This window comes from Pelophylax lessonae, assembly GCF_965119305.1.
Source record: "Pelophylax lessonae genome assembly, chromosome: 4".
NCBI classification, from domain to species: Eukaryota; Metazoa; Chordata; class Amphibia; order Anura; family Ranidae; genus Pelophylax; species Pelophylax lessonae.
This window is the reverse complement of record NC_138771.1, coordinates 141,264,301-141,280,005: the sequence shown is the minus strand read 5'-3', so window position 1 is coordinate 141,280,005 and position 15,705 is coordinate 141,264,301. Positions and strand designations below refer to the sequence as shown.

General features: G+C 36.4%; 1 protein-coding gene across 1 annotated transcript in view; it reads left to right on the top strand.

The window, feature by feature from the left end:
* Window positions 1-3,838: 3,838 nt before the first annotated feature.
* Window positions 3,839-15,705, top strand: part of ISL2 (ISL LIM homeobox 2) — a 40,816-nt gene continuing 28,949 nt past the window's right edge. The window contains exons 1-2 of the mRNA XM_082253339.1: window positions 3,839-3,967; window positions 7,290-7,479. Coding sequence (XP_082109465.1) covers window positions 3,910-3,967; window positions 7,290-7,479 — 248 coding nt within the window. The 5' untranslated portion in view covers window positions 3,839-3,909. The remainder of the gene's footprint in view (window positions 3,968-7,289; window positions 7,480-15,705) is intronic.

The following is a 15,705-nucleotide window of genomic DNA, read 5'->3' as shown; positions in this document are numbered from 1 at the left end:
TGACAGATCGGAGTGTTCAGCATAGCTGGACATCCGATCTGTCCCTGTCTCACACAGTCACCTCCCCCCCCCCCAACACGTCAGTAAGCACCAGGCATACATTAACCCCTCCCTCTCCAATAAAATTAACCCCTTCCCTGCCAGTGTCATTTTTACAGTAACAGTGCATATATATATAGCACTGATTACTGTAGAAATGTCACTGGTACCCCCAAAAGTGTCAAAAATGTCAGTCAAGGGTCCGATCTGTCCGCCACAATGTCGCAGTCCCGCAAAAAAAAACGCAGATCGCCGCCATTACTCGTTAAAAAAAAACACCAAAAATTACATAAATCTTTCCCTTTGTTAGTAAACGCAATAACTTTTGCGCAAACCAATCAAAATATGCTTATTGCGATTTTTTTTACCAAACATAGGTAGCAGAAAACAAATTGGCCAAAAATTTAAAAAAAAAATTGTTTTTTACATCTTTTTTGGGGGGAATTTCATATAAAAAAATGTTAAAAATATTGTTATTTTTTCAAAATAAACGCTCTTTTTTTGTTTATAGCGCAAAAAGTAAAAATCGCACAGGTGATCAAATACCACCAAAAGAAAGCTCTGCTTGTGGGAAAAAAAGGACGTAAATTTCGTTTGGGTACAGCGTCGCATGACTGCGCAATTGTCAGTTAAATTCGCAGAGCGTCGAATCGCAAAAAGTGGCCCAGACGTAAGACAGCAAAATGCTCTAGTGGTAAAGTGGTTAAAGAAAAAAATGGGAAAATGATCTGAAGCATCACAGCAACCATCTCCATCCCTAATATTGTATACAAAAAGGGGGCATGGGGATAACGGGACTTTAAATGAGGTAGGTTGCTGTTACAAATCTCCAAATGGAAATAAAGTAGTTTCAATATATTAATTTATTATTTGCTGCACGGTAAAAATAAATCCTGCAGCAATAGTTCGTAGATAAAATAAATAAAATCTAACATATTCACAGTACAAATACAGACAATCCAGGTATGGACATACAAAAGATAATAAAGGAAATGTTTTGCTAGGCATATAACCATAATAAGTAGATATATAATAGCAGATAAAAATATCATACAACGGCTTATATATATATATATATATCATCAAATACATAGCAGGGATACATCCAGTGGCTCATAGGCTCTTTCATAGGTATGCATAGTCCATATCCTGATAAATCTTCATATTTCATATTTAATGGCTCTACGCGTTTCGTGGGATTATCATCCACTCTTCAGGAGCTTGGTGTACATTTTCTGTAAATAAGGACTAGTTTAAATGCAAAAAGTTCTGGTTTAGTTATGTTGTGCAATAGTCATCCCACTACAGGGGTAACTGTGGCTGCATTTGGAAACATTTCAACAAAACTTTTGCTTCAAATGCTCTGCAAGTGTACAACTCGCCAGTGGAAATGTGCAGCAAGTTAACAAGACTTACAGTTCAACACTGCCATAAATTTGTGGCACGTTATCCTTGCTATCTGGGTACCAGCTGCTATAGTCGCTAGCAATAATCACTGCGTTCTTCCGGCAGGAATGGCTCCCGTGCCCCCCAAAACACAACAGCTCTGCGGGAGGAAAAACCCCATTAACTACTTCTGGACTGGAAGATTTTTTCCTTAATGACCAGGCCATTTTTTGGGATTCGGCACTGCGTTATTTTAACTGGCAATTGCGCAGTCGTGCGACACTGTACCGAAATAAAATTTATGTCTTTTTTTCCCCACAAATAGAGCTTTCTTTTGGTGGTATTTGATCACCTGTGCGATTTCTATTTTTTTGCGCTATAAACAAAAAAAGAGCAACAATTCTGAAAAAAAAAATATATATATTTTTCACTTTCTGCTATATAACATTCCCAATAAAAAAAAAAAAAGTAAAAATCTAATTTTTTCATCATATTAGGCCAATTTGTATTCTGTCACATATTTTTGGTAAAGAAAAAAAATCCCAATAAGTGTATATTGATTGGTTTTCACAAAAGTTATCGCATCTACAAACTAGGGGATAGATTTATTTCATTTTAATTTTTTTTATTTTTTTTACTAGTAGATTTTTAGCAGGACTGCGACATTGCGGCGGACAGATCGGACACCTAACGGACATTTTTGACACTTTTGGGGGAACCAGTGACATTACTACAGTAATCAGTGCTAAGAATATTCACTGTTACTGCACTAATGGCAGGGAAGGGGTTAAAACTAAGTGCGATCAAAGGGTTAAATGTGTCCCTAGGGGGTGATTTCTAACTGCGTGGGGGATGGACTTATGGAATGAACACAGGGACCTGCATAGAAGGAAAACAGGATCCCTGTGTTCATTGCTGACAGAACAGCGGTCTGCCATGTTTACAACAGCAGACCGCCGTTCTGTCTCCACGGGGAGCGATCGCGGGTGCCCACAGATCAGCTTCCCCTCTGGTGAATGGGCGCGCGCATACGTCGTTTCGCGGGAACCTGCCGACCTGCTGCTGTATATCTGCGACGGCTGATTGGCAAGTGGTTAAATTATGTGATTTAGGCATTATTCACACCTATGTAGTTTGCTTTTGAGCGTTTCTGCAGTGCTTTTTGTGATTTTATTACAATTTTGCCACGTTTTTGCCTCAATTTGCATTTTTTATGTTTTTTTGGCAAATTTGTTGATGGGCAGTTTAAAAAAAATGCAAATTGTAACAATAATCTGGTAAACACACTACATGCTTTTCTACGGCTTCTCTATTACAGTATGTTGAACCACAAAAGCAAAAAAAGCAGTTTTGTGTTTAAAAAAATTGCATCACTCTACCCTACGCGTTTCATCATACGTTTACGTCGTCCTGGGCCCTTTTTTTTTTTTTTATTGATGTGAATGAATAGTATGTAAAGCAAATCATGTTCCTTGCCAGCACTATATAAGTAAGTCAAGTAAATGAAGCTGTTTTTCTGTGTAAGGCTGGCCATACATGGACAAAAAATCGTTTGAAAAAACTTTTGTTTTTGATAAAGATCTGTTGAAGGACTGTGTGTTAACGCCATTATTGTATTGAATTGTTTTCCGCATATTATAGATCATTAACAACACAAATGGTACATTTTTTGTCAGTCAATGATCAATGCACATGCGCTGTAGGTTTTTTTTTTTAACTATTTACGATCGATTTCCCAACTAATGTTTAGAAAATCGTTCAATCATGCAACAAAATTCTGACATGACAGATCTTTCTTCTGGCATAAAACTTTAATTTCAAGAATCAAAATGCGCCAACTAACGTTTCTAAAGTCGAACGATTGGGCATATCAGTTGCTTTTTCGAACGATTTTCTATCCATGTATGGCTAGCTTAAGTCTGAGATGAGCTCTTTAGTAAATCCGGACCTATACAGGGCTCATATGCTGGTCTCATTGGTCGGTGTATTACATTTACAGCACACAGCTGTCTCCCCAGCCATACATTATACTGAAAAGTGATTTATTTATAATATAAAACTCTCAGCACTCACTATATAAAAGCGTACAATGTGGGATGCACACTGATAGATATACATGCATAGGAAGCGTCCCAGGCTCTTTTAAAGTCATTATAGTGAAGAATGTATATTAAAACTCTGGCACAAATTATCCCAATCACCCAGATGATGCCTTCTATGAAGAGAACATGATAGAACATCTGGCACTTCTTTAATAAGCTGCCCATTTAAATTTGCGGCCAATCAGCGCGCACCATTAATGGACACGCCCCTTTTGCTGTCAGTGCTGAAGCCCGGGGCAGAGCCCCTTGGCTGTGCGCCGTGACGTCATGCAGCGTGCGTGGGACAGTCCAGTCTCCAGTGCAGGCTCCAGTCCTGGGAGCTGTGAGCAGGATCCTGCGGCTCCGGCTCCCTGTCCTATCTCCAGCATCACACTGCAGCTGTATGGTGGATCTCATCGTCCCTTATCCCTTCCTGGCTGCTATGGGGGACCATCCCAAAAGTAAGTTCCTCTGCACCATTCATCTGGAAGCTTCTCACAAACTTTTATTCCCTGCAGATAGCAGAATCATGCAAGAGCAGCACTAACTTTACAATGACACTTATCTCTGCTCTACTGGTTGTCACCCCCATGCTTCTCACTGGACTTTATAACACAGGGCTAGGGACTGCATAGGACTGCACTGAGCTGGACTTTACCTAAGCACGATCCGCATTTTCCTCTGATGGTAGACAGACAGACCGACAGACAGATAGACAGACCGACAGACACCACACAGATCTGCAACCCATTACATTGTAATAGACCTGTGATCATTATTTGTACCCATCTATCTACTGTATATCTCATATAGCTTTAGATCGCATATACAGGCTGGCCGGAGATAATCTATGCTATATGGTAGTAGTGGGAAAATTGTAATACAAACCAATGCAGACACAGACACACCTGGAATTATAATCGGGACTGGATTGTAATTGTAATGTGTTACCAAAGAGAATTTTCCCAATACAGAGGAAGATCAATACTTTGGTATAGAAATTTAGATTGCTAGATAGATATGTCGGTACACGAGATAGATACATGGATAGATGTGTATGTATGTAGATAGATAGATAGATAGATAGATAGATAGATAGATAGATAGATAGATAGATAGATAGATAGATAGATAGATAGATAGTGTGTATACACAATACAATTGTGGTACTACATATATATATATATATATATATATATATATATATATATATATATATATATATATATATATATATATATAATAGATAGTACAGTTCAGATAGACAGGTAGATAGATATGTCGGAACACTAGATAAATACATGGATAGATGTATATGTTGGTACATACTAGATGGACGGATATATACATACATAGATAAATAACTGTGGTTATATATATATAATTATATTATTAATCACAGCTTTAAATAGTACAGCTTAGATAGATAGATACATAGATAAATGGAGATTGTGGGAAACAATATATATATATATAGATGCACATTTTTCTATTAGATTGTAATTGTAAGCTCTTATGAACAGGGCCCTCTTATAACCCCCTTGTATTGTTTTTTTATTGTATGGTAACTGTACTATCTCCTATATTGTAAATCGCAATCTGTTGGCGTTAAAACATTCCTGTACAATAATAATAATAATAGTAATAATAATAATTTCAGTGCGGTTAAGATAGATGGATGGATGGATGGATGGATGGATGGATGTGTGATCGGACGGTCCAGGAGTTGTGCAGCCTATAGTGTCTATATGTATTTGTAGGTATCGCTGTAGCAGATAGAGAAGAGCAGTGTCAGTTTACTCTGTGACACTGGACACACACACAGGTAACACAAGCACTAGTGATGTCACTGGACACACACACAGGTAACAGAAGTATTGGGGATGTCATGTCGCTGGGGACACACACACAGGTAACACAAGCACTAGGGATGTCACTAGGGACACACACACAGGTAACAGAAACACTGGGGATGTTACTGGACACATACACACAGGTAACAGAAGCAGGGATGTCACTGGGGACACACACAGGTAACACAAGCACTAGGGATGTCACTAGGGATGTCATTGGGGACACACACAGGTAACACAAGCACTAGGGATGTCACTGGGGACACACAAACAGGTAACACAAGCATTAGGGATGTCACTGGGGACACACACAGGTAACGCAAGCACTGTGGATGTGAGTGGGGACACACACACAGGTAACAGAAACACTGGGGATGTCACTGGACACATACACACAGGTAACAGAAGCAGGGATGTCCCTGGGGACACACACAGGTAACACAAGCACTAGGGATGTCACTAGGGATGTCACTGGGGACACACACAGGTAACACAAGCACTAGGGATGTCACTAGGGATGTCACTGGGGACACACACAGGTAACACAAGCACTAGGGATGTCACTAGGGATGTCACTGGGGACACACACAGGTAACACAAGCACTGGGAATGTGAGTGGGGGGCACACACACAGGTAACACAAGCACTAGGGATTTCACTGGGGACACACACACAGGTAACACACACTGGGGATGTCACTAGGAACACACATGCAGGTTACTCGGTGACACTGAGGACACAGACATGTCACACAGCCAGATTGTGGCCTTGGAGGTGACATGGACACACAGATATTGGCCCCAGTCGCTGCTCTCTAATGAATAGGATTTGTACACTGATTGGTGAACATTGGGCTGTATTGTATTTTCTACACATCACTGTATTATTTATAATGAGTGTTCGGTTGTTTGGGAAATGTTAGATTAAATTACTGTCCGTGTCTGCCAGGGTGAGGAGTGTTCTGTGCTGGGTGATATAGAGGAGTACATGGGGGTGTCATTAGTAGAGATAATTAAACACTATATAACAATGCAGGTATTGTGAGATTTGGAACATAAAATAATTGTGTGTAAATTCAGGTTCCTGGGGTGGTGTCATAGCTGGGGAGAGGGTAGGTGACATTATGTAACGACAATGTGCAATGACAGTATGCGATGACAATATGTGATGACAGTATGCATTGACAGTATGCAATGACAGTATGTGATGACAATATGTTATGACGATATGCAATGACAGTATGTGATGACAATATGTGATGACCATATGCAATGACAGTATGTGATGACAGTATACAGTGACAGTATGTGATGACAGTATGCAGTGACATTATGCAATGACAGTATGTGATGACATTATGCAATGACAGTGTGCAATGACACAGTATGTGATGACAGTATGCAGTGACATTATGCAATGACAGTATGTGATGACAGTATGCAATGACAGTATGTGATGACAATATGCAATGGCAGTATGTGATGAAATTATGCAATGACAGTGTGCAATGACACAGTATGTGATGAGTACACTATGGAATAACAGTATGTGATGACAATATGCAATGACAGTATGTGATGAGTACACTATGGAATAACAGTATGTGATGACAGTATGCAATGACAGTATGTGATGACAGTATGCAATGACAGTATGTGATGATGACAATATGCAATGGCAGTATGTGATGAAATTATGCAATGACAGTATGTGATGGCATTATGCAATGACAGTGTGCAATGACAGTATGTGATGAGTACACTATGGAATAACAGTATGTGATGACAATATGCAATGACAGTATGCAATGACAGTATGTGATGACAGTATGTGATGACATTATGCAATGACACTATGTGATGACACTATACGATGACAGTTTGTGATGACAGCGTGTTCTCCATGTGACCTGTGCTCCTGTCTCTGGCAGAGAAGCCTGGATTGGCGGTGTGTGTGGGCTGTGGGAGTCACATCCTGGACCAGTACATCCTGAGGGTGTCCCCGGACCTGGAGTGGCATGCCGCCTGCCTGAAGTGTGCGGAGTGCAGCCAGTACCTGGATGAGAACTGTACCTGCTTCGTCCGGGATGGCAAGACCTACTGCAAGAGGGACTACATCAGGTGAGCCGGCACTGTCCCTGGACACTGATCACTGACACTCTGATCTACTAATTCATTTCATTACTGTCACACCACTGTGCTCCTGACCTTTGTACAGGACTACGATATCATTATTATTATTATTATTATTATTATTATATTATTATTATTCATCTTATGCTCTCGCTGATCGCTGTAATGGTTCTGCGCGTTTTACCAATAAGCAGAACTAATATTATTATTATTTTACATAAATTCAAATTTTTGCTGATTACTGTCGCCATGCTGTATGTCTGACTCATGAGCCGGTCTAAAACATGGTTGTTGTTGTTGTTGTTATTTCTATTATTTGACATCATTTCATCCTCTGACTCATTACTGTCAATATGGTGTATATCTCACCCATGAGCAGAACCTTTGTAGCATTATTGTTGTTATTATTATTATTGTGATTTTTTCCCTCCACTTTCTGGCTGTTGTCACATTACCTAAAGTATTTTCATTATTATTATTACTACAATATTAATAATACTCCTTATAATAATATTATTTTTAATCCGATGATTTAAACTATCACAATGATGTACACTAAGCACATGCAGGATTGCATTCTTCTTATCATTTTTACTATAATTCACCCATAGTAAATCCAATGGTGTCCTCCTCTTCTCCATACCTGATACTGAAAGATTTACAGTCTGATTTTTTCTGCCTTAATATATTCTGTTTATCTAAGACTTGTCATTCACTGATCACCGACGGTTTACCGAGCTATAGTATGAAAATGATGACAAATGTGGTGAATATTATTATTATTATTATTATTTATTTTGTGACCCAGTGCTGATTACTGGCAATGTACAGCTGATGACACCACCGGCACAAATATTGCCGTAGTTGTCATTGACATTATTATTATTATTAGTTGTATGTTTTCATCCTGACATCCCTGTGCCAGCTTGATCTCTTTATTGCCCATTATATGATCATGTCATGATTTTACTATATGGTAACCCAGGGCCTTGCTGTTTATAATGAATTCCAATTTCCATGCCATGTAAAAGCTGTCTGATTATTGACTATTGTGTATGTGTGTTTTATTGTACGGTGTTTGTGGTTGTAGATGTACATTTGGAATCACTTGCTGTGAGATGTGATGATTATTTCTGGGATGGATATCGATAGTGATGGCTTCTCTCATAGTATTATCATATATAAGCAATATGTGTATTGTGTTTAGATGTGATGGAAATCTTCTTCTTGTGATCATCTATGTGTTTTCCTCATCCTCCTGTGCCATGCAATGTGGGCACTGATCCCTGACACTAATATCACCATATCCCATAGATGACAATATCCCTGCACCCGACATCTACATAGCACTCTCATTTCCTAGTGTCATCCCTCTATCATCTATCGGTCATTAGTCAAAAAGTGTTCCTGGGAATTCCTCGCTGACAGTGACCGCAGGACTTTATTTATTATTAAGTGACATAAGGAGGCGTGCGGTTTCGTTTTCATCCCACTAGCGCTCATTCTGGGGTGATTTACTAAAGTTCCTGCACAGCAGACAACCAGACTATGGAAAATAGACTCCTCCCATGTCCTTAATTTAATCATTTCTGCATTATTATTTTTTTACATATTTATATTTTCTATCATTATTCTATTTGCAGTATGACATTTAAAGGAATAAATTGATATAAACCGAATACAAATCGAAATATATATTATAATTATACATAGGCCGACGCCTCACTCCAAATGTGTGTGTGTATATATATATATATATATATATATTATATATATAATATAATATAATATATATATAGATCGAGCAGCTAAGTAAATATTGAGACAATTCTGCATGCTATAAAAACGTCTGGCTTATATAGATGGATGATTTGGTTGTATAATTACACTAGTGCGTGGTTTATATCAGAGCCAATGTTTTCTTTATTTTATTTGAGTGTTTATGCAATCATTTTAGGTTTTCTATACATTTTGATATGGTTTATTTGCTTTGGAATTAGGAAATATCTGAGCACATTAGACGACCCCCCCGATTGTGGTTGTTTCTAGAAGTAACACTATCCGCAGCTGTACGCCCGTAGTACACCCGCTATAACATTGTATAGGAAGAGCCGCACTGCCCGGAGCGTCAGCGCCCGGCACACAGAGAATGGGCTGACTGGCACCGCACTGACACCACCGGCGACACCAGCCGCTTCCTCACTTCTCTTCTAGGCTACAATGCCAAATTATTTTATTTCATCTCTGTTTATTTTCACTCGCGTTAAATATTTTCTATTATAAAAAAATAATATATATATATATTCATATATATATATATGTATATGTATATATATATATATATACATACATATACATAAACATAATTCATATACACACACACACATATATGTATATGTATATATATACATATATATATATATATATATATATATATATATATATATACACATACATAATAAATGTAGAAAGATATTTTCCGTTTAGTTCATTTTTAATCAGAATAGTAAAAAAAAAATAATATTATGTATGTGTTCATATATATATATATATATATATATATACATACAAAAACTGTTGAATATATATATATATATATATATATATATATATATATATATATATATATATATATATATATATATATATACACGTTTTTTTTTTTATAAATTATATTTATGTATATTTTATTTTCATTTTTTTTTTTTTTTTCTGTATCATGCTTTCTGTCTCCTGTATCATGCTTTGTTGATTTGAAATTACAATTTGAATACATTTAAAAACATTTTCTGGAGCACTGTAGTTTAGAGACTTTTCTTTAGTTCGATTTTGTTTTACATTTTTGTTAGGAACACTGTGATAACGATATAGTAGAAGGAGCATTTGGTTCATGTGGATTTCACCATTTTCTGTGTGTAAATTTTTAATTTGTAGTTCTTTTGAGCAGTTGACATTTCTTTTTTTTCCACAATTTAATCCTTAGATCAGGTAGAATGAACACAGTGATATGAGGTTGAGTGCCTGTGGTAATAAATATACATTGTGGCACATTTGTTCCATTGCTTTATTTTATCCCCACTGTATCTGCTTCCCTTACTAAAATGCCTTTTATTTTACCTTGGGGATTCCTGCTTTAATGATATGGTAGATGATTTTTACGTATTCCAGTTCGCTGTAGAAATTCCTATTTGTTTTTTGTTTTTTTTAAAAAGGGGTTGGCAAAGGTAAGCAGTCATGCAGTTTGGTTGTAGATTTATGATGGTGGAAATGTCCCTGAAAAATAAGTACTTTTTGGGACTTCACAGGGACTAACTTGGTGAATTTTCTCAGCTATTGGGGAATAATAACAACCTTTCTTGGTAGTTGAAGAAGAAAATCCAGGAAAAAAAGGAATTAGGTTTAAAAAACAAACAGGCTACTTCAGATATAAACCTAATGATGTTTTTGTGGAGAGGTCACTTCTTTGATGTTGGTATATACTATGATATTTTATTAGTATTTATTATTGTTGTTATTTTTATTTTATTTATTTATTTATTTATTTTTTGTTTTGTGCCAGGCTTCTACTTTGAATGCATGTTTATAGCAAGATAGTATGCAATTAGTAGACCTAAGGGAGAGTAATGATGTAAAATAACATTTCCACAGTGTTGGCACATACATATTCAGAGCCTATTAGTATGAGGGAAACCAGTAACTTTTTATGCAAATAATAGACTAAACTAGTAATAGGAAGTGCCATAAGCCAAATGGTTTAATATATTAAGAAAACATAAATCATAAGCCAAAGCAAAACTGTTTTTGTCAGGCTCATATTGGTTATAGAGCAGATGTAGGCTTTTGCAGGCAACATAGGGGTTACTTTTACTTTCTGAAGTCATACTGCCATTGTTGGATCATCAGCACTGTGTCATCACAGGTTTTCTATTTAAATCTGAAGCTGTACAGATTTCTTTTGGCTGCATGGAAGCTGCACCAAGATCAGACTGGTCTGTGTTTGGGCTGCAAATCATCATTACACAGCGCTGCATCCACAGTATATTTTGCTTTAAAATGTAACAATTATGCAGAAACTAAGCAGTTTTATGTGCAGTTGTCGAATTCTTGAATGTTCAGATCTCCCTCTGACAACTTTTGCAGAAAGCTGCATGAGATCTGTGCTCTGATCACCCTGAACACTGCAGATTGTTATTAAACATGGCTGCTCCCAGATTCAATTTTGTATTACATTGTAACTTTCATCTGGGTACTGACAAACTCAGCAACATCATTCTAATAACTATTGTCATCATTCAGAACTATGTATTCAGAAGTACATTGATGTATATCCAAGCACAATATTCCTTGGTGACAGATCCCTTTAAAATCTCCAAATCTGTGTGCGCCTGGCCCTGCAAATATTCAAAATGGCCGCAGTCACAATAAATTGAGTTTTTATTGTTTGTAAACATTAATGTGGACACTATCATTTATTACCGTTGGGGAAAATTTGTCATATCATATCATCACAGTCCAATGTTGATCACTGTTTATTTTGGCCTGCATTTATGTAACTTTAGACCGTTACCAATAAAACTGAATGGCAGCAGAAAATATTCGCTTATTATTATAGTAATATAATAATATAGTAATAATAATACTATATTACTTATATTGACATTGGTAATAATATTAATATTAGTAATCAATAATTATTATAGTCTCAGGATGGAAACAATGTATCTGTAATATTAATTTTCCTTAAAAAGAATCAAGCTGTTGTTAAAAAAAGCTTCTCCTAGAGATAGTAGGAAAAAAAGTAAACTCATCAATAATTGTTCATTCTGATTACTTGAAAAAAAAAATAATTACTATGTATTATTAAGTTATATATAGAAATAATAATAATAATCATCATCATTATCAATATATATTTAAACTTAACCCATGTTATTATTTACATGAACTCCTAAATAGACATTCTCGTGGACTTCAGTTTCTGTTTATATCTATTGTCTGTATCTAAAGTCTGCAAACTTTGGCTGGCTTATTTTGACAAATCACATTTTAAAGTCCCAACCCAGTATTACTGTGGAAGTTTAATTACATTACCTATGCCGGAATTGCTAAAAAAATAAGAATAAATGATAAAAAAAAAAAAAAAAAAACAATGTAATGCCATCAACGCACAGATAAATTATGAAATACCATCAAAGCACAGAAACTCAATAATAATTACATTAGGGATATACATTTTACCTTAATTGGAATTTTTACCTAGGAAACATGTATTCAACAATCAGGGTTATAAATGTGATCCTTAGTAAATACATTCATTTCTGTGCAAGTGTTCCTTTGCTGATGGTAGACTTCATTTCCATTTAGTTTTACATTCTATTCTACAGCTTTGGTTGAATATGATTTTTTTTTTATCACAATGTAAAAATTAATGAATGCAAACAGGATTTTTTATAACCCCATATTGGGGTTGATTTACTAGCAGAGTGACTATTGGATAATAGGGTGAGCCTGTGTTCCTTTTGACTACCCAATCATGTGCAAGGTAAACGCAAAATAAATAATTTTTACTAGTACATGGTTGGGAAAATACACTTTACAAAATGAACATTCACTTTATTAGGTGAATAGTCTCTACTTCTATAGAAAATCAGCCCTGGACTCCAATCCTTGGATATCCAGGAGGATCTTTGGTGTATGTGAAGATTCTCAACTCCTTTAATCAGCCCAATTGTGCAGGAGTCTGGACTGCTAATAGAAAACAACTGTGAATCAGATAATCATATCCAGTATGTCTGATTGGTCTTTTGTGCCATGCTAGTGTGCTATAAATATACACTGATCATGTTTATATCTGATATCTTAGTGTCTAATTGTCTCCAGATTATAAAATTCTTACCACATCCTTATAATGATTAAAAATTAGTATATTATTTAATTTTTGTATTTAATGTATTCTATATTATTATTGTTATTATTATTATTATTATTATTATTATTATTATTTTCTTCTTCTTCTTCTTCTTCTTTTTCTTTTTCTTCTTCTTCTTCTTCTTCTTCTTCTTCTTATTATTATTATTATTATTATTATTATTATTATTATTATCATCATTATTTCTTATCCCACATATACATGCAGACCAAGTTGAGCAGTAAAAGTAACAGTGGCAAGGTTTGGGACAAACTAGATCAGTGCCAGGGGTGTTTGAGTGGTTTTAGCAATAGTTTTTTGTTTTAAAAGACATACTATGGAAATAAAAGGTGACCCTAGTAAGTCTGTAAAATAAAATAAGGAATTTAAATGCTGAATGCTATCACTACATGTTTTAGCCACATACAATTATCAAAACACAATATTTTTGACAGTGGGGATCCTTCATACTATATATTCATACTATTTTGATCTCCTTGGTTCATTGAGGACAACATATATTAGACTATTGATTAGCTGAACTGCTTCCAATCTATTCCATAACTTTTTCAGTAGGACCTTACCTTTTCACACTGTTCTTCTAGTATTTTTTGCAGTTTGATAAGTAGTTACCGTTTTACTTTTGATTGTGTATTTTAAATACATAAATACTTCAACTGTCTATTGACATATTTCTGTTATTTTAGATGACGAATGTCAGTGATGAAAAATGCTTCTAAATTCCAAGCAGTTTATATGAAAATATAAAAACAAAGAGATTTCTCTCACCCTGATTATTGAGTATTAGAAGAATCCTGAAAGCTGTGTAAATATCGTGCCTACGGGTAAACTATCTATTTTGTGTGCAGATTTCATGCTAGATTTTATATTTGTGTGCAAACATATAAGTTATAGAGTACAAATAGAGAGCTGGTTACCTAAATACAATCACACCATATATTTATGTAAACTGCATCGGTTAGGTTGAACTCACAAGGGCCAGTTTAACTGAACAATGCCTGAGTTTACTTGTCCCCTACTCCACCGCTGGTCTGCACACTCACTGGACTATAAGGAAGGGTTCCTGGGCACACTTATGTCATCCAGACGGCAGTGATCACTGCTTCTGTATACAGTCTCCTATGGAGAGTTCTGTGCTCTGGTTGGGTCTGCACTCACACTGAAGCAAAGCATATCGGACCACAAGTGAACCATGCATAGGACTACCTCTTCCAAGTGGTCCTAGGCACGTGTCAATTCAAGGTACATGCACACTGGCTTAAAAATCGCTGCTTCTACAGGAGTTTTGTGTTCTGCCTGTAGAAGCAGTTCAGTGTTATCCTATGTGTTCATGCACATTGGGACGATTACAGGCATATTTTGAGCTCAGCGTTTGGAGGCAGAAAAAAAAAAACCCTCCTGGTTTGCGTTTCTGGTTGGAGCTTTCTGGCAGAAAAAACTCTAAACTCCCCTACTCTCTCTACATGAGCATTTGTTTCTGCCAAGGGAACTGGTGTTATTTTAAGCCCAGTGTGCATGCAGTCTAACTGATCCCGGGCGTAGTTTGGAGCACTCACACTACATAAATGAACTGGACCAAGGGGGTGAACCATATACGGAACCAGTTATAAGTTCCAGCGTGAGCCTTAGATGGCTGTGCAAGACCAGACCTCATTACCCAAAATTTCTGGTCCACAGGGGGCTGGCCTGGTTTACAGCAAATCTAGCCATGCAAGGTGATGGCCTTTAGTATCTGGTATGGTTGAAGACTTTCTGCATTCAATTCAAGGAATTTCTGTTACTGAACTGCAGGCTGTTAACAGACCATTGAAATATACATCCATGGTAGAATTTTTTTTAACCTCCCAAATCATTTGCCTTTCTGTCCAACCAGGCTTGAGATTTATACTGTTATGTTAGAAAGCAAAGCTACGTTGGTGACTTGAGTTTTCTCTGTTACAGTTAAGTTATTAGGTCATCCCTCTGCCCCCAGCATGTGATTGGACAGTTAAGGAGCAGCAATAGACTGATGAGATCACTTCTCTATGAATGCAGGTCACCTGATAAGCTTGTAGTACTTCCCCTTCCTCTCCCAGTCTGATTGCTGCTGTATAGGGGATCACGGAAGGATGAAAAAAATCTAATTCTGGTATTTATACTACCTGCATTTAAAAATACATTTAATACTTTGTTCTAAACATATAACCATATCATTATTGTTTTTTTATCTGCCTGAAGTTCAGCTTTACCTGAACCTCTATATCAGAGCTGTCATGTGCCATATTGGTTTTGTATAAATACATCTT